The 20,128-nt window shown below is 43.8% G+C and overlaps 1 protein-coding gene across 2 annotated transcripts in view; it reads left to right on the plus strand.

The window, feature by feature from the left end:
• Positions 1–416: 416 nt before the first annotated feature.
• TGFBR3 (transforming growth factor beta receptor 3) overlaps positions 417–20,128 on the plus strand; it is a 205,387-nt gene continuing 185,675 nt past the window's right edge. For both annotated transcript variants that reach the window (XM_077278844.1, XM_077278842.1), the window contains exons 1-2: positions 417–545; positions 886–1,045. In XM_077278844.1, the coding sequence (XP_077134959.1) occupies positions 985–1,045 (61 nt within the window). In that variant the 5' untranslated portion in view covers positions 417–545; positions 886–984. The remainder of the gene's footprint in view (positions 546–885; positions 1,046–20,128) is intronic.

Consider the following 20,128-nt stretch of genomic DNA (forward strand, 5'->3'; position numbering starts at 1 on the left):
CTTGTGCCTGTCTTCCTTGCCCACTTGTGCCCTCTCCCCTGCCCCCTAGTCACCATTTGCTCGTGTCTTTCTCACTGCCCCTGTATGGAGGGGCTGCATTATACTATGAGGGGGGCTGCATTGTATTCTATGGGGGTTACATTGAATTTTATGGCGGGGGGGGGGGCCCCATTTGGAAGTTCGCACCGGGGCCCATAACTTTGTAGTTACGCCACTGGTTCCCAAATTCCCAAAGGTGCACAACCCTAAAATTGTCCATACAGCCAAGCTACCGATCTTATATAGATTGTGTGTTAGCTGCCATAGTAAATATGTCCACTAGATGGCGATAGTAGGTCTCCTGCCAGGCTGCTGACAGCTGCTGTAACTGTATGGGACAGTACAGGCTCATGTCAGACCCCACCCCGGGGAGAAGTAGAGCCAGCCCCCTTCTTTTCCTCTCTGCAGCTTGGAGTGTCCCAGAGCCGGAGATGTATGAAACTTCAGCCCAGTGGGAACTGACAACTGGCAGTAGGAGCTGGACAGCCTGTGCCTGAGAGCTGTGGGTAAGTGTGCCACTGGGCAAGCAATGACACTGGTGTAACATTAGTGAGGGCTGTATAGTAGGGCTGCTCCCAGCATCTGGCTGCTGCTGCTGCTCACACTGTGCTGCTGCGGATCTGATTCACGTCTTCTGGTGTTTGCGCTGTTTATTGCATCCTCCAAGCAGTTGACATTCTGCACAGTTGTGCCCGTCAGTGTGTGTGCCCGTCAGTGTGTGTGCCCGTCAGTGTGTGTGCCCGTCAGTGTGTGCCCATGTTCTGCGCTCTGTCCTGCTAGGAGCGAGGGGTGGGATATGTCAGCAGGATGTTTTCCGATTCTAGTTTTCTTCTCTTTCCTTCCCAGGCTGCAGAAGGCTCCGGCGTAGAAATATAAGATAACAAATAAGGGGGAAAACTTCTCTGTGGACTGCAGCAATTGTAAGGAAAATCCCACAAGGACGACATGAGGGCTGTGCGGCTTCTCGGTGCGTGTCTTCTCCTCTGCTGGCGAACGTCGCATGCAGGTAATGTCAATTGTCAGCTTCTGTGCAAGAAATCAAAACCCACAAGATGTGTTGTGGACCCTGCAGATGAGTGCTGTGTGCAGTGTGATGTCCGTGATTACAGTAGGGTACAGGACGAGCCCTATTACACCGCGTGGTACCAAGCGACAAACTCGGCTCTGCTGCATCTGTGTATGCTCTACAGCAATGTCAGCCGTACTCAGCTCTGAGGATGTAACATGATAATGGTGGAGAAACACAAATGTTGGCTTGTTCCTGTCTGTAGGACAAGGGCTTAGCATGTAGGACAGGATTTGTTTGACTCTAGATGTCCTATTGAAGCAAGCGCATAACCCACAGCTCCGATGATGAGCCACACAATGGGGGGCGCTGGGAGCCGCTCCCTGGTGGGGACTAAACTATACAAATTAAGTGGATTATAAGATTGTAGTATAATTTGATATTAATTATTGCTTCCCTAATTTGGTTTCTGGTGATCAATTATGCGGCACAGTAAGGCTACGTTCCCACAATGAGTTTCTGTGGAGTTTTTTTTACGCTGCATATTTTCGAAAAAATGCAAGTAACCTTGGGTGCAGAAAATCTGCAACATCAAAAACTCATCATGGGAACATAGCCTAAGTATGTAAACATGCAGAGTATAGGTGATCGGTGGAGATCCAGCCTCTGGGATCCCTGCGAGAATAGACTGGCAGTGCCCATGCCCGGCCACTTCTCATTCACACCCTATGGAGCTGAGAGCTGCCTTATAGAGAATGAATGGAGCAGTGATCAAGTATCCGACCGATATAATGTAGATAATAGTTGTCCGATCTGCTGATGGCTGAGGTCCTGGTGGTGGAGCAGCCACCAATCAGCAAGTTATCACCTCTCTTCCATATAGGGGCGAACTTGTTTTCTCTGGACAGTCCCTTTGATATCATCCATATGCTGCTTTTTTGTAGCGCAGAATCCACTGGGAAATCTTTCACGTTTGCATCATTGTCGGTTTCTTTTGTGGAAACGCACATTTTTGGTGCATATTTTACCTATTCATTTCAATGAGGACTTGTAAATCCACACGATACACCTCTGACTTTGCTCTGTTGCATTTTGGTGTATTTGTGCAACAAAAAAGCTGCTAAAAATGCATGAAAAACTGCGGAAAATTTTAGATGCAAGAGGCTATGCATTTCAGTTTTTGAAATCTACGTTTGCAATCCGCACCTAATACGTAACGTATTGCATTGTACGAGGAACGCTCTGTATCGGCCGATTTATCATTATGATCATTATCCCCTAGTCACAGTGACAGCCGCCCGCTATCCGTACACTTGGAAATGAGAGTTGTGTGTTAGCTGAGCCTGATGCCGCACAGGTTGATTAACCGATTTATGGACAGCTACAATGCTGCACAATTAACTAGTCAATCAGGGGTCCTTCTGGAAGGTAATGCTGGAACTAGTGGTTCTACAAAGGCTGCCGGTGTTATATATATTCAGTATTATGCAACATACTTGACCAGCACAGTTAGCAGCATTCAGGGGGTTAATATGTCCATATGGCGTGATGTAATGCGGATTGCTTAGTTTATGTTAATTGCTGTACACCGCAAAACACATAAACTGCACAATAACATCCTGGTGGGAACGCTCGTGTGCGGCTGGTGTCGCCCTGCAGGCTCATACGTGGTCCCAGAAGGGAAGTGGGTCTTTATCCCAATACAGTTAGAAGGAAATTGGATATAAATGTTGTAATTTACAATGGAATAAATCCTCCGTCATCTTTCACCTGTTTCATATAAGACGTCTGTGTTGTGCTCAGTGCAGCAGGCGGCGGCGCGCACCGTCTCCGTGTGCCACAGCTGGTCTTAAGAGCACCATCTCCCATCACTGCTGCCCTGGATCTCATCGCATGACAGGGTATGGCTGCCTCCTTGTTACACGTTCCCAAGAGATGCCCAGCGCTGATCGACTAATTGTTCCAAGCTTCCTTGTGGTATCTTACGCATTGATGCTATGGGTGGGGGGCTACTGTCCCACCGACTGCCTGCACCTGAGGGCCGAACTAACCTGAAGGAAAAGCCAGGTTTACAAATACCAGATCAATATCTTCTGTTTCTTCTTATTTTTCTTTTTGTCTTGTTTTCCTCCTTCTTTTCCTCCTTCTTTTCCTCCTTCTTTTCCTCCTTCTTTTCCTCCTTCTTTTTCTTCTTCCTTTTCTTTTTCTTTTGCTTCTTTTTCTCTTGTTTTCTTCTTTTCCTCCTTCTTTTCCTCATTCTTTTCCTCCTTCTTTTCCTCCTTCTTTTCCTCCTTCTTTTCCTCCTTCTTTTTCTCCTTCCTTTTCTTCTTCTTTTGCTTCTTTTTTTCTTTTCCTCCTCCTTTTCCTCCTTCTTTTCCTCCTTCTTTTCCTCCTTCTTTTCCTCCTTCTTTTCCTCCTTCTTCTCCTCCTTCTTTTTCTTCTTCCTTTTCTTTTTCTTTTGCTTCTTTTTCTCTTGTTTTCTTCTTTTCCTCCTTCTTTTCCTTCTTCTTTTCCTCCTTCTTTTCCTCCTTCTTTTCCTCCTTCTTTTCCTCCTTCTTTTCCTCCTTCTTTTCCTCCTTCTTTTCCTCCTTCTTTTCCTCCTTCATTTTCTCCTTTTTCTTCTCTTCCTTTATTTCCTCCTTTATCTTCTTACTTTGCTTCCTTTCCTCCTTCATTTCTCCTTTTCTTCTCTTCCTCCTTCTTTTCCTCCTTTTTCACTTTTGTCTTGTTTTCTTCCTTCTTTTTCTCCTTCCTTTTCTTCTTCTCTTTTATTATTGATTTGGTATAAAGGCAGGTGATCTCTGCAATGGATTAATGTGCTGAGCACTTGCAAGACATTAAAGATTTGATGGATACATCTGGGATTCCAAAAATTATTTTGTTTTTGTTTTAATTTCTCAGGCTATGTTCACAAGCAGCGTTTTTGCTGCATTTTTTTCTCCCGCAGTCAAAACGCTGCGTTCAAAACACAGGTTTTCTGCGCCGTTTTCATAGCGTTTTTGACACTTTTTTTTGCATCGCGTTTTGTTTGCAGATTACATGTCTACAGTATATTCTTGATAAAGTTAGTTTTATTCACCAAAAACACTGCAAATACCGTTGTTGCTTTTTTCAGCTTTTTTTCCCCCACTTTCTCGTTGCTTTCTATGAATGAAAAAATGCTCAAAGAATTGACATGCTGCAGATTTAAAAATGCTGCCGTTATCAAATTCAGTCAGCAAAAAAAAAAAAAAACAAGCATGTGCATGAGATTTCTAAAATCTCATAGCTTTTGCTGGTACTATAAAACATTGCTGCTTGTTTGCAGTAAAAAAAAAAATCTGACCAAAAAAGCTGCAAAAATGCTGCATGTGAATATAGCCTAATGAGTGCAGGCACGCAGATCATTAAATGCAGAGTTGGTACAAGCTGTGACAGTTTTGTTCGGTTTATCAGAAATATCAGTTTACATCTTAAGTTTTATAACATTTCTGGTCACTTTTGTTTTCCTAATTCAGTTGGAACACTTAGGCTGCTTTCACACATCAGGTTTTTTGTTTCAGGCATTATCCGGCAATTTTTGAAAAAAACGGATCCGTTTTTTTGACACTCCGGATCCGTTTTTTTCCCATAGAGTTGTATTAGCGCCGGATTGTGCCTGAAGGACATGCGTTTCATCCGTTTTTTGCCGGATCCATCCCTTCAGGCTTTTTTGCCGGACACAAAAAACGTTCACTGCAACGTTTTTTCTGTGCGGCGAAAAAGGCTGAAGGGACGTTTGCGGCAATAAACGCATGGAACGGATGTGTGAATGAACGGTTCCGGCTACCGAATCCGTTTTTTGTACACTGAGCATGCCCAGAAGCTTGGTTTTCGGTTCTGGCACGGGAAATTCTCTCTCTCTCTCTCTCTCTCTCTCTCTCTCTCTCTCTCTCTCTCTCTCTCTTTAATTAATTTGTCTCCATGAAATAAAAATATTTAATTTTTTTCTTAAACTCCCCCCCCCCCCCATTATTTCAATTTGAAATTCTGGTTACCTTTAACCTTGTTGAAGAGGCATTTTCCTAAATCGTCTGGCACTCTCCATGTTGATTGGTCAATGTAAGAATGTGCAGTTACACACCTCTAACTGTGTGCAGGGACCCTCCCCTGAGTGTGTGTGTGGGGACCCTCCCCTGAGTGTGTGTGCGGGGACCCTCCCCTGAGTGTGTGTATGGGACCCTCCCCTGAGTGTGTGCAGGACCCTCCCCTGAGTGTGTGTGCAGGACCCTCCCCTGAGTGTGTGTGCGGGACCCTCCCCTGAGTGTGTACGGGACCCTCCCCTGAGTGTGTGCGGGACCCTCCCCTGAGTGTGTGCGGGACCCTCCCCTGAGTGTGTGTGCGGGGACCTTCCCCTGAGTGTGTGTGCGGGACCCTCCCCTGAGTGTGTGTGCGGGACCCTCCCCTGAGTGTGTGTGCGGGACCCTCCCCTGAGTGTGTGTGCGGGGACCCTCCCCTGAGTGTGTACGGGGACCCTCCCCTGAGTGTGTACGGGACCCTCCCCTGAGTGTGTGTGCAGGGACCTTCCCTGAGTGTGTGCGGGACCCTCCCCTGAGTGTGTATGGGACCCTCCCCTGAGTGTGTGTGCGGGGACCCTCCCCTGAGTGTGTGTGTGGGACCCTCCCCTGAGTGTGTACGGGACCCTCCCCTGAGTGTGTGTACGGGGACCTTCCCCTGAGTGTGTGCGGGACCCTCCCCTGAGTGTGTACGGGACCCTCCCCTGAGTGTGTGTGCGGGGACCTTCCCCTGAGTGTGTGCGGGACCCTCCCCTGAGTGTATGTGCGGGGACCCTCCCCTGAGTGTGTGTGCGGGGACCCTCCCCTGAGTGTGTGTGCGGGGACCCTCCCCTGAGTGTGTGTGCGGGGACCCTCCCCTGAGTGTGTGTACGGGACCCTCCCCTGAGTGTGTGTGCGGGACCCTCCCCTGAGTGTGTGTACGGGGACCCTCCCCTGAGTGTGTGTACGGGGACCCTCCCCTGAGTGTGTGTACGGGGACCCTCCCCTGAGTGTGTGTGCGGGGACCCTCCCCTGAGTGTGTGTACGGGACCCTCCCCTGAGTTTGTGTGCGGGACCCTCCCCTGAGTGTGTGTGCGGGACCCTCCCCTGAGTGTGTGTACGGGACCCTCCCCTGAGTGTGTGTGCGGGGACCTTCCCCTGAGTGTGTGCGGGACCCTCCCCTGAGTGTGTGTGGGACCCTCCCCTGAGTGTGTACGGGGACCCTCCCCTGAGTGTGTATGGGACCCTCCCCTGAGTGTGTGTACGGGGACCCTCCCCTGAGTGTGTATGGGACCCTCCCCTGAGTGTGTGTGCGGGGACCCTCCCCTGAGTGTGTGCAGGACCCTCCCCTGAGTGTGTACGGGACCCTCCCCTGAGTGTGTGTGCGGGGACCCTCCCCTGAGTGTGTACGGGGACCCTCCCCTGAGTTTGTACGGGACCCTCCCCTGAGTGTGTGTGCGGGGACCTTCCCCTGAGTGTGTACGGGACCCTCCCCTGAGTGTGTGTGCGGGGACCTTCCCCTGAGTGTGTACGGGACCCTCCCCTGAGTGTGTGCGGGACCTTCCCCTGAGTGTGTATGGGACCCTCCCCTGAGTGTGTATGGGACCCTCCCCTGAGTGTGTACGGGACCCTCCCCTGAGTGTGTGCGGGACCCTCCCCTGAGTGTGTACGGGACCCTCCCCTGAGTGTGTGTGCGGGGACCTTCCCCTGAGTGTGTACGGGACCCTCCCCTGAGTGTGTGTACGGGACCCTCCCCTGAGTGTGTACGGGACCCTCCCCTGAGTGTGTGTGCGGGACCCTCCCCTGAGTGTGTGTGCGGGGACCCTCCCCTGAGTGTGTACGGGGACCCTCCCCTAAGCGTGTGTGTGGGGACCCTCCCCTAAGCGTGTGTGTGGGGACCCTCCCCTAAGCGTGTGTGCAGGGACCCTCTGTCCCTGGGTCTCTGCCCCTATTTTATCCTTCCCTCTGACTGGGAAGCATAATCCTGATGACGGATTCTTTTTATCAGTCTCTCGGGGGTCCCTTTGCTTGCAGCTGATTACAATGCAGTACATTATATATTTGTTACTCTTATCATTGTGCTGCTTTCAGATTAACCATGAAGTTGTTTGATGCTTTTAGTGTTTTCTTTAGTTGTTTTTATACATTGAGCAGTATTGATGGTATTGTAGATGAATGGCAGTAAGCGCTGCGTGCAGTAACAGCACTGGTGTGATGCTGCTTTCTGCTGTGTGCACACTGGACTTTAGGCCCTTATCTTGTTGGCTGCTTGGTCTTGTGACAGTGATTATAGTATCTGTGCTAAATCAGATTACATTGCTGTAGACAAAGTCATTCAAAAAACAGATCTTCACGAATGCACAGACATATTTCATCATCAGCAACCTGAATCTACTTCTCAATTACAGCAGTGCCGGGCTGAAAATATCTTACAGAATCCTATATGTAATTTAAAAGGGTTGTCCACTACTTTTATATTAATAATAATAATAATAATAATAATAATAATAATAATTTTATTTATATAGCGCCAACATATTCCGCAGCGCTTTACAAATTATAAATGATCTATCTTCTAGATTGGTCTTCAGTATCAGATCAGTGGGGGTCCCATACCCAGCACTTGCACCAATCAGATGGTATCCCCTCCGGCGATGGCGGGATGTAATCATTGTAACAAGCGGAACAGCACAGCTCCATACACTGCTTAGTGGCCGCTCCTGGTACTGCAGATCAACTTCTATCTTCTTCATACAGTGAACTAAATGAGTCCTGATGTCACCTCTGCAACCTGTCAACAATGACCGGGGACTGAGAGTGGAGCTAAGCTCATTTTTATTTTTAGCCTTGGCAAGTCTTGGAATTAAAAATAAAAAGTTATTACTGGAAAACCCCTTTAAAACGTAGACTAAGGCTACCATTTACTATCTCTACTAGTGAGCCTCTCCAGTTTCATTGTTTTGTATGGCATGGAAAGCTTCACGTAACCTTTTCTTTTTCGGAGCTGATGTAACATGCTGTATTTTTCTTTTTTTTCACCATAAATGCATTACCCCAAAATCATTATGAGACAGTAGTCTCTGGCAGCGGAAACCTGGCATAGGGATGAGCGGTTAAGGGATAGGGATCAGGAAGAGACGTTTTGTGAATGTTATAGAGTGACTTACATGCCCAGTTCTCAATCTATCAATACGGGACTGTATTCTGAAAGGTGGCAGACAGCGAGTATGCGGCCGGGCACATTGACTTTTTAAAAGTTTCCCTTCTTTTTTTACCGTGCCTGCCAATGCATACGCACTGTTTGAGGCAGCTGGCATCACTGCCCTGTCTAATGCATTTCCAAGCAATACTAAAATCATATTTTTATTTTATCATTTGAACAAAAGCACAATTCTTTAAATCCAGAAACTTTCCCCATGCGTCAAAACAAAAGATATTGTTTTGGTTACGTCGAGTTGAGCGTGGTTGTTCTAGCTGTCACGTATAGATGTAGCGCCTGTAATCCTCAAATCTGACAGGTTGAAATGAGACAGAAATTACGCAATGGACAACATGCATTCCGGGCATCATCTACCAGAGTGAGTCACCCCGGAGTGTGGGCCAAAGGTGCAGCAACCCCGGCTGCCAGACAAAGGATCTGATGGCAGATAAGAACCAATTGCCCGTTTATAAAAGAAAACACACTGACTTGGACGCAATGCTTTATGTGAAACATCACGGTCATCGTTCCAAAATTTCTGCCATTTCATTGCTAAGTGATTTACACAATACTTGGCCGTGTTGTAGAATGCAAAGCGCTTGCCCCGCTGCTTTTACTAATGTGTTAGTTTTTTAATAAGATGTTTTATGTCATTAAGGATCTGAATTTGGCACCTATTTAGGTTCGTAGAGTCCAGACAGCATTGAAATGCTATTTACCTTCAGATTAACCCATATCTGCCGATAAATAGCCTTTTTCCAATTTGTCAGGTAGTCTTTAAGGTTAATTACACACATTTGACTTTATGTATGGGGTCTAGTATACAGTAAGCGTATAGTCTTGTTAAGTGACCCCATCAGGGCTTCCGTCCGAACCCCCAGCAAAACAAATTTTGGACGTATGTGCCGACTGGCCATAGACTATAATAATGCCAACAGATCGAACGTGCGCTCTGTGGTGCATCAGTTTTGGGCGCGTACACCTTCCGTAGGTGGGCACTCAGACGTAGTAGACTGCGTTTGGGTGTCTGTCTCCGGTAGGCGTATACGGACGAAAATGATACATGGCAGAGCGCACGCTCACTCTATCAGCACCATAATGGTCTCTGACCCCATCAGCACATACATCCAAATCCTGTACTGTGGGGTTCAGATGCAAGTCCCGACGGGGCAAATGCAATGTGAAAGCACCCTTAGAACTAGCAGCTTGGATGAGCTAGTGGCCCAAACTGTTCAGGTACTGATGCTGTAAGCATCATATGAGCACAATACACTGATGGATTCAGCGATCCAGCCAACTTTAGAGCAGCACTTGCAAGCTCTATAGCTAAGAGCTTACAGTCTCCTTACTTAGGAGACTGTACACCGATGATAGACTGTAACGGAGGCCATTAACTATGGAAACAAGTGCTAAACAATGAAATGAAAAATGCCTCCATTTTTAGAACTGAAAAGAATTTTAACAAAGGCAAATTGGAAAGTTGCTTGTTTTTACAAACACTTTTGAAACTTTAACTATTTATGATGTTGGGAAAACCCTTTTAAGAAAGGTGGATTTTGCCATACTTTCCCAGCAAGATTTAGATATTTTTCCACTGCAAATTAAGTGCACAGTTTTGCTTGTTGACCCCTCAAATCTTTAAATAGTAACTCCAAATCTATCTTAAGCATCAGAGTGACCCAGTACTGATTTTACGACTGTCATCCAGTGCGGAACATTTTGAGAAGATCATTTTGAATTGAAACATAAATTACTTTCATTTTTGGATAAAGTTGAAAATGGCTCCAATTATAAAGGGGCTCATACACATTAAAAAAATGTGGTTACGCTCACCGACTTCGGCAGGTTCGGGAAACAATCTGACTAGTAACTGGGTCTTCAGTCATTCCCCTGATGTGAAGGAGAAAAGATGGTCAACCTGCCCAAGGCTAAAGTCGTTAACCAAGATTATTCAAAATGAGCTAAGGGCAGCAAATGTGTAAAAATAACTATTCCATCCCATGCCACTTCAGTATCACTACTCGGGTCTCTCCCGCCACAGAGATGTCATGACCATCATTCACCTGACTACTGCAGCCAATTCTGTGAGTCCGCGGTAATTTGCCATACCTGCTAGTATCACTATTACAGATCTGTTTGCATCTGAAGCACAAGGTCCTGTCTAAACAGGCTATTAAGTGACCACAGATCAGCAAACATTTTAGCAGTTGTTAAACGATGCGCAATGTACAGTGCCATGCGAAAGTATTCGGCCCCCTGGAACTTTTCAACCTTTTCCCACATATCATGCTTCAAATATAAACATACCAAATGCAAATTTTTGGTGAAGAATCAACAACAAGTAGAACACAATTGTGAAGTTGAACGAAATTTATTGGCTATTTTACATTTTTGTGGAAATTCAAAAACTGAAAAGTGGGGCGTGCAATATTATTTGGCACCTTTACTTTCAGTGCAGCAAACTCACTCCAGAAGTTCATTGTGGATCTCTGAATGATCCAATGTTGTCCTAAATGCCTAATGATGATAAATGTAATCCACCTGTGTGTAATCAAGTCTCCGTATAAATGCACCTGCTCTGTGATAGTCTCAGGGTTCTGTTTGAAGCCCAGAGAGCATCATGAAGACCAAGGAACACAACAGGCAGGTCCGTGATACTGTTGTGGAGAAGTTTAAAGCTGGATTTGGGTACACAATGATTTCAAAAACTTTAAACATCCCAAGGAGCACTGTGCAAGCGATCATATTGAAATGGAAGGAGTATCATACCACTGCAAATCTACCAAGACCCGGCCGTCCCTCTAAACTTTCATCTCAATCAAGGATAAGACTGATCAGAGATGCAGCCAAGAGTCCCATGATCACTCTGGATGAACTGCAGAGATCTACAGATGAGGTGGGACAGTCTGTCCATAGGACAACAATCAGTCGTACACTGCACAAATCGGGCCTTTATGGAAGAGTGGCAAGAAGAAAGCCTTTTCTCAAAGATATCCATAAAAAGTGTCTCTTAAAGTTCGTAACAAGCCACCTGGGAGACACACCAAACATGTGGAAGAAGGTGCTCTGGTCAGATGAAACCAAAATTGAACTTTTTGGCAACAATGCCAAACGATATGTTTGGCATAAAGGCAACACAGCTCATCACCCTGAACACACCATCCCCACTGTCAAACATGGTGGTGGCAGAATCATGGTTTGGACCTTTTTTTCTTCAGCAGGGACAGGGAAGATGGTAAAATTGATGGGAAGATGGATGGAGCCAAATACAGGACAATTCTTGAAGAAAACCTGTTGGAGTCTGCAAAAGACCTGAGACTGGGACGGAGATTTGTCTTCCAACATGACAATGATCCCAAACATAAGGCAAAATCTACAATGGAATTGTTCACAAATAAATGTATCCATGTGATAGAATGGCCAAGTCAACGTCCAGACCTCAATCCAATCGAGAATCTGTGGAAAGAGCTGAAAACTGCTGTTCACAAACGATCTCCATCAAACCTCCCTGAGCTTGAGCTGTTTGCCAGGGAAGAATGGGCAAGAATTTCAGTCTCTCGATGTACAAAACTGATAGAGACATACCCCAAGCGACTTGCAGCTGTAATCGCAGCAAAAGGTGGTGCAACAAAGTATTAAGTTAAAGGTGCCGAATAATATTGCATGCCCCACTTTTCAGTTTTTGAATTTCCACAAAAATTTAAAATAACCAATAAAGTTCGTTCAACTTCACAATTGTGTTCCACTTGTTGTTGATTCTTCACCAAAAATTTACATTTGGTATCTTTGTTTGAAGCATCATATGTGGGAAAAAGTTGAAAAGTTCCAGGGGCCGAATACTTTCGCAAGGCACTGTAAATGTGCCTTAAGGCCTAGATGCCCATTACACTAGCAACAACCAAACCCGCCAATATCGGTGGTCTTTGCCGACATTCTAATGTCTCTTTCTTGACATAATCCTGTTTTGAACTGCTGATTTGCCTTCAGAGGAGTCTGGCAGAGTGCGCAGGAGTTAGGTAGAGCAAGTATATGGGCGTTGGGAAAATCCGCTTCTGGCTGAACCATCATTTGACCCACAGCTATGTACTGTTTATAGCGCCCCTTAAGCTGGCAGTATACTGTACATTAGACTTATGTTGGCTGAACACGCCAATATTGACAGGTTCGACCGACTATCTACTGGTAATCTGTATGTTGGTGCTGGCCAACTAATAGTCGGGAGAGAGGTCGATTAGGCATGTCTGATTTCTGACCGCAGATTGCATTGTTCTCCCTTATATAAGCCGCCCGCCGAAGTGTCAGTCAGCATCTTTCTTCTAGAGAATATAGGAGTGCTGGGCTCAACAAGTGGTCCTGTAAATGGGAGAGACGGCAGAGATGGCTATCACCAAGGCGATCTTTTTGCCGACAGCCATCTAATGGCCATCTAATGCGCATGGCTAACGTTACGCCTACTTAGACATTTAACACAGATGACCATTCAGTTCAAAGACTTGGATTAATTGCTGTTAATTTCTGTGTAAGGCTGCACATCGTCTCTAAAAAGTTAATATTTGACCACTACAGGTATAACTTCACTTTGTTTAACCAACCAATTCACCCTCCCAAACTATCAGCAGCGAAATCCATGAGAACTTAGCATCAAAAGGAGTTATCAAAGCTAAGTGTTGGCCATTAGAGTGTGAAAGCAATGTTTACTTGTCAAAGGAGAAGGTTATACATAGTGATGAATGTGCAGGTCCATCAATGGGCAGTCTTGTGGCTTGGAGGTTACAGAGAATTTTCTAACATCTGGGTGGTTGCGAGATTGTTTGAAGAACCTGGGGAAGGCAGCACCGTGACACGGGGAAACAGTCAGCATTTGTGTTGCCTGCACAGTAGAGTCGTCTTATTTATTACTGTAGGGCATTACATTTAGGTTTTACATTTTTAACTGACATACAAAATAAAGCAAGTAAAATCTGAAGTATGAGTGAAGCGTGCAGTTTTAATTTACCAATATATGACATAACCATACTGTACTAGAAGTTTTACAATGAGAAGATTGTCATTTTTTTTACAAGACAATTTCAACAAAGCTTTAAAGGGAAGCTATCATCAGAAAATTACCTATTTTATTAAATCAATTTTTTTTGTTATGAGTTTTTATTACTTTGGCAATATTTTATTGTTTTCATTTTCATATCACAATGTTTATTACCAACAAAGCAGTAATCTTGCAATTTTCACAGTGGCCTCTTTAGTCTCATTCTTCCTGTCCTTTTAAAAAGAGTTTTAAGAGTTTTCAGCAGGCTCCTTATCATCAGAGACAGGATTACACTGACAGATAACACCCCTATACACAGCTAATAATTCACCAATCGCAATAGGCGAAGTCACCCTGTTCTCCCTCCCTTTACAATGTTCTTTACATACCCTCATTAGACACTTTAAACAAAAGATAGGGTCGGGGTCTGACCATTGAGGATAATGTCCCTGTGTTGTCACAAGAGAAGTCTTGGAAACAGATGGGAAGTTCGGATTCTGAACAATGTTAGTCTTAGATCAGTTGCAGAACGGAGGGCACAGGTAGGGTGATACAGAGATGAGGGAGGGTGAGCAAGATAAGTTTGTATTGTATTCTGTGGCGAATGGGCAACCAGTGCAATGACTGGTAGAGGCATCGGTGAAGCAGCTGGACAGAAATACAACCCTGGCTGCCTCATTCAGGATGGATTCGGGAGGAGAAAGTTTGGTTAGAGGGAAACTGATTAATAAAGAGGTGGACTTGTCCAGACAAGAATGAATAAGAGCGACCGTAAGAGGTTTTGCAGTTTCAAACGTTAGAAACGGTAGAATTCTGGAGATGTTTTTAAGATGCAGGTGACATGAGTGATTAGAAATTGCCCCCCAAATTTTAAAAATGTATTTAACACAAATCTTACTTTTAATAAAGGTTCTTTGCTGGTGCTGATATATAACGAAATAATGTATGTTATTTCCTCATTGTTCATTTTTTAGGAAATTTCAGCAAGTTGCTTGTCCAGCAGTAAGATATTGATAGTCTTTCCTTAGAATAGGTCATCAATATTAGATTGTGTGTGTCTGACACCTGGCATCCCCACCGAATGGCTGGTACCAAGTCCCTCAAGCCCTATAAGTTCACAGTGTATGAAGTTGGATAACCACAGCTCTGTACATAGACCTTGAAAGTCAGATGTTTGAAGTCGGCCTCAGAGGATTGGAACAGCAGTCATTTTGTAGTAAGAAAAAAAAACCAGATGCAATTCCGGAGCAACACTTATAAGCGGTTAGCTAGAGAAGAGCTGGGTATAGTAAAGAAATATATATATATATCACTCTTTTTACAAATATACCGTATCCTAAATCGTACTCAAGATTTTGGAAACTGTAACTCATGATAAAAGTAATACTGAAGATTTGCCCATTGACTGATTTTTATGGAGAGAGGGGAGGTCGGGAATGATTTTTTAAAAATATATTTAATCTTTAATAATGTGACGTAGTGACGTCTTAATATTATTAGCTCTAGTGCTCTAGTTCTGCATTGTGAACACTTGGCATTCCCGGTTGGTCATGCCTGTGTACATGGTGGAGCGCCGTCCTTTATATACCGGTAAACACAGTAATTCACAGCAAATATCATCAATGATCATACATGTCTGAAAAACATGTATTGCTCTAAAATCTGTCCTTGTGTCATTATTTTGGAATGGTCTTCTGAAGGCCTGTGTTTCTAATCTTCTCAGACTGATTTAGTTATGAGCACTTAGTGCTAAGTGAATAAACATGGATGTGAGGAAAGGGAAGCAGCTGGATATCTTCAGGTGGCATAGCAGGAGGTGGGTGGGTGGAAGTCTCCTCTGCCAGTTGCCACATGTGTTTCAGCAGAAACACAACCTAAACTAATATTTTTAGCAGACTGTGACAGGCTCCTCGGTAGCATCTTACACTGCTATGTTATGACAGCTTTGTTTACTGCCAAAATATGCTGTGCCTAGAGTAGTCTTTGGTGACTGAAAAGGGCTAGACCACATTAAAAGGATTGTCCACCTCTGGAGGACTTATCGGCAAGTAATGCAGATTACCGATTCCTAACTGTGTCTAATGTATTGTGGAGTTCCAGCTCATGGTCACGTCGCACGCTAGAAATCTGCTGCTGGAGAAGGATGTTATCAATACCATGGATGGCAAGAAGAACAAACAAATCAATTTTGGAACAAATCAAGCCAGACATGTCACTCGAAGCAAGGATCACATTGGTGAAGACCATAAAAATGACCACTAAATAAAAAGGTTCATATCTCTGGAACTGTATGGCGAATAAAAAAATGTCATATGAAGGAGAGCAGCGGGAATAAAATAAGAGCAAAAACGGGCCACTTTAATGGCCCTCTTTAAAAAAACAAAAAACCTCTGTAAAACACTGACCTAATTGAATGACGTGATTGACTTTAAGATTCTTTCACGGCAGATTTACCATTCAGTTATCTGGGAAAGCTGGAGAAATATAATAGCAGTGCACATGATCCTTCCTGATCTTCTGAATATTCCTAATTATGACTAACAAGTATTGATGTGATGTAGATAAAGGGTATGTGCACACGTTGCGGATTCCTGTGCGGATTTTTCTGCGCAGAATCTGAAAAATCCGCAGGTAAAACGCCCTGTGTTTTACCTGCTGATTTACCGTGGTTTTTGTGCGGATTTCACCTGCGTTTTTACACCTGCGGATTCCTATTAAGTAATAGGTGTAAAACGCTGCGGAATCCGCACAAAGAATTGACATGCTGCGGAAAATAAACTGCGGCAAATCTGTGCGGTATTTTCCGCAGCATGTGCACAGCGGATTTGGTTTTCCATAGGTTTACATTGTACTGTAAACCGCATGGGAAAACAGCTGCAGATCCACAGCGTCAAATCCGCAACGTGTGCACATACCCAAATGGTTTTGTCCAAAGATAATAAATATATATAAACACCTATAGAACATTTACTATTGATTTTCCCTTTTTTTATAGACTTGTCAGTTGGGTAATCGGTCCAATATTTATTTTCGCTGACTCCCCTACCCGTCAGCTTGCCCTCAGCCTCTTTAGCAGTCTTTAAAAGTTTATGGCATTTGTCCACATGAGGAAAAAATAACCACAGTTGCCAAAATAATTCCGTACATAGGAAGCTGCAAGGATTCAGTACGAAAATGCAGAATACAGGAAATCCTGAGACAACACAGGGATTTCAGCCGGAAATGTGTGCCTCTCTGAAGGGTAAACTCCAAGTGTAAGTGTGATCAGTGGTAAACACATTGCTCTGCTACATTACAGGCCCTGATTGAGCACAATAGTATTCTGAAAACTTCTGAGCAGAAGGAAATGTATAAGAGTCAGAATTTTATAGATGTTGTAGCATAATGTCGCTCATCAGCAACAGTATCCAACATTTGACAAGTGATTCAGTCTGGTTATTCTGGCAATGTGTATTTCCTTACCCCGTCAGTCAGATAGAAGAGCTGTTCTTCTCTCTACCTCAGTGTAAAGCCCAAGTACTCATGCACCATTTTTTTTTTACTTTTTGTTTATTAAAGCACTTGTTGACCCAGTAAAAGCTCTTGTACCAGCTATAACGCAATAAAACATAGCTGAAACACCTTTTCTTGGAAGGCTATGTCATTCCTCTGTTGTTAATCCTCCTGGAAATATCTAAATACATTACAGCACTGATTGGACAGATTCAGAGTTTTTAAAGGGGTTATCCAGGAATATATTTTTTTTACTATGGGCCAAAAGACTACAAGGCAGGTAGTTGCTAACTACCTGCCTATTCTACCCGGCGCCATCTCAGAACGGTCACTGACAGCTCCTGCCGGCGATTCAACTGCTCCATGTCAACAGAACAGCTCTTCCTCTTTTGGGTTGCTCAGTCGACGTGGTATGACATCAGCAGTCATGCCCCGTCAACAGAACAGAGTGGAAGAGAAGCTGCTGCTCTGTCGACATGACGTGAGCTGAAGTTGCAGAATCACAAGCAGGAGCGGTTTATGACTGCTCTGTGCCAGCGCAGAGATTGGTGCCTGGCACAACAGGCAGGTAGGTAGCAACAACCTGCCTGCTAGTTCTTAAGCCCATAGTAAAAAAAATAATATAGTCCTGGGTAACCCCTTTAAGGACATATCCTTTTAAGGATAACCGTGCCCAATTTTGAGTAACAGCGCTATACAGGGTTGTTAGAAAAGATGCGTTAAAGGGCTATACCCATCTGTAAAAGTCATCAGCTATCCATAGGATGAATGGAATGATATTGATCACGCCTGCCCACCTCTCCATTCAGACGGGGCTCTGGATTTTTTTAGGGTCTGTGAGAGTCCCAGCAGTCAGATCCCCCATCGGTCAGCAAGCTGTCACCTATCCTATGGTAAGATGACAACTTGTAAAGATGGGAATGAGCCATTAAGAATTACTTTATGAGTAATGCTAACACTAAGGATAAGGCCAATTTCAGATATCAGAGTTTTGTAGTCAGTAAGGACTGGTCGCTGACCTGATATTGAAAGCCTCATATGTCTATGCGTAATAAATCAGTGTATGGCTGATATAAAAAAAATAAATGCATACAAAAACTAGCAAATGAAACCAATCAAAGAATGAAGACAATAGCAAAACTAAATACAAAACCATTTCAATATGTTTATTGATTCATAGATAAAATGACAATTTAAAAAAAACAACAAAAACATAGATTACAAATCCATAGTTCTTGTGACCTAGGCAGAAAGGTCTGGCCCAAAGTCCTGGTCCATTGGCTGTACAAATGAATGAGTAGTTGGGTACAAAGAATATTGTATGTAGAAACTAGAAAACCAAGTGCAATACCATGCGATAATGCAAGACAAATTGTAACCCCCTCAAAAAGGTAAAAACTATACATGAAATATTTGTAAATCAGCCGCTTACCAAGCAACTAGTAAATAACAGGATGCCAGGCAGGACACAAAGCCAGCACCAACGCTCGTTTCTCGTTAGCTTCTTCTGACATTACATAAAACCTTAAAATCTCCTTTTTAATTAACTAAAAAAAAATACAGCATAATTAAAGGTAGGTCAGCCTGTGCCTAATTGCTCACTACCTGCCACATATCCTGCCCCAACCTAGTGGTTTGGAATCTTCAATATGTGGTTGGTTACAACTTGACTCAACCAACGGGTCTCTATAGCATCTGGACATTTTCTGTTTTGGCTTTTTTTCCCCTTTACTATAAACTATTAATAGATGAAGCAAGAATAAAAAGCATAATTTGCCCACACAAATAGTCATCGTCTGGTATTTATGACATTTTATGGCAGACAATTGTCTCCCTACGAACAAATTGCTTTGTTTGACTTGTGTAGGAAGCGGCGCCTATTAAAATGGATTTGAAGTGATGTACGCATTTTGTACACTTTAGAAGTCATGCCATGGGACTGGTTTTTGAAGACAATCTCTTGGAACCTCTCATGCCGTTTTTGTGGCAGTTTTTTTTTCCAGACAAACACAGGCATCAATTCAAAAGAAAGGAGAAGTATCAATCTTTGTTTTATACTTTTTCTTCCTTATGTATAATTAATAGCTTTGGCTAAAAAAAAACAAAAAACAAACTCCATAAGAACTGCAACAAAAACTACAAGCGTGACTCCTGCCTAAGGCCAAATTCAGATGGTTCGTGTGTAGCCTGTATGGTGGTTGGATGCCTCGGTATCCATCCGGACTCGGACCACTATCTGACACATGCCTCCTGAGTGGCAATGGCCACAAACGTTGTGTGCACCTAGCCATTGCCAGATTAAAAGTTGGCATTCTGCTGCAAAACACCTCTCGAAAACTGGATTTAGTGACAAAATCCAATTTGAAGGAGCAAAACCTTAAAGGCTCATATGGCTGCTCCATGCTTCTTATTATCAAGGTGCTTGGAAATCACGTGCTGCCGTACAACTCCATTGGGTGCTTAAGCATGAAGATTTTCTTCCGTAGGAGCGAAGCCATATATCCATACGGAATCCAGAAAAAAGTCTTTCTGTGCACCTGTGCATTAAATTGGAAGCATAAAAGTTATAGTAGGCGGTTCCTTCCCTCTATCGGTACCCTATTATCGATCCATAATATGGGGGTACATATGAGCCCTAACACTTTCTGACATCTTTGCATTCCTTACTTTAAGCATGTATTTTTCTATACATTTTGCTACATTTTAATCCCTTTTCATCTGGCAGGTAAAAAAAATACATGAATTTACAGTTTTCGTTCCTCATCATCGTGATAATAAATTTAATAAAAATTCCACCCCTCACTATGCACCGCCAATCGGAAAGTGTCCGTATATTATGAGAATTGTGGTTAAGAAACAGCTGCTGTGTGGGTGGACGCCCTCCCCGGTCTGCAGACACTGCCTTACGTGATCTCGACTGGAGGAATTGTCCCAAGAAAGGATTTAGCAGCCATTAAAATTATGCATCTTCTGAAAATCATGCAGGCAGATCGTAATTGGTTTTTGACAGGAACAAAATGTTTAATGAGGATTGCTTCATGCACTCAGAGCGGTGCTATTTATCAGCTTGTAAAGTAGAAATAATCATGGATGATCTCATTATGGACTGGAGTTTTCTTCGCTGTAAACCTTTCCACTGATGGATGTAATGATCGGCTAGTAATGTCGTCTCTGTAAAACTAATCGGGGAAGTGTTCTGATATAATTAATGATCCTTTCTACTTATATAGCTCATAGGAACTTCTTCAGTCCCATGACCTGGGAATCATTCTAGTTCTTCAAAACGATGTAGGCACTGACTCGCCTTGTGGTGTTACAACTGGTAGGGCATCTTAAGGGAAATGGTTCCTTCA

The sequence above is a fragment of the Ranitomeya variabilis genome, chromosome 8 (genome assembly GCF_051348905.1).
Source record: "Ranitomeya variabilis isolate aRanVar5 chromosome 8, aRanVar5.hap1, whole genome shotgun sequence".
NCBI classification, from domain to species: domain Eukaryota; kingdom Metazoa; phylum Chordata; class Amphibia; order Anura; family Dendrobatidae; genus Ranitomeya; species Ranitomeya variabilis.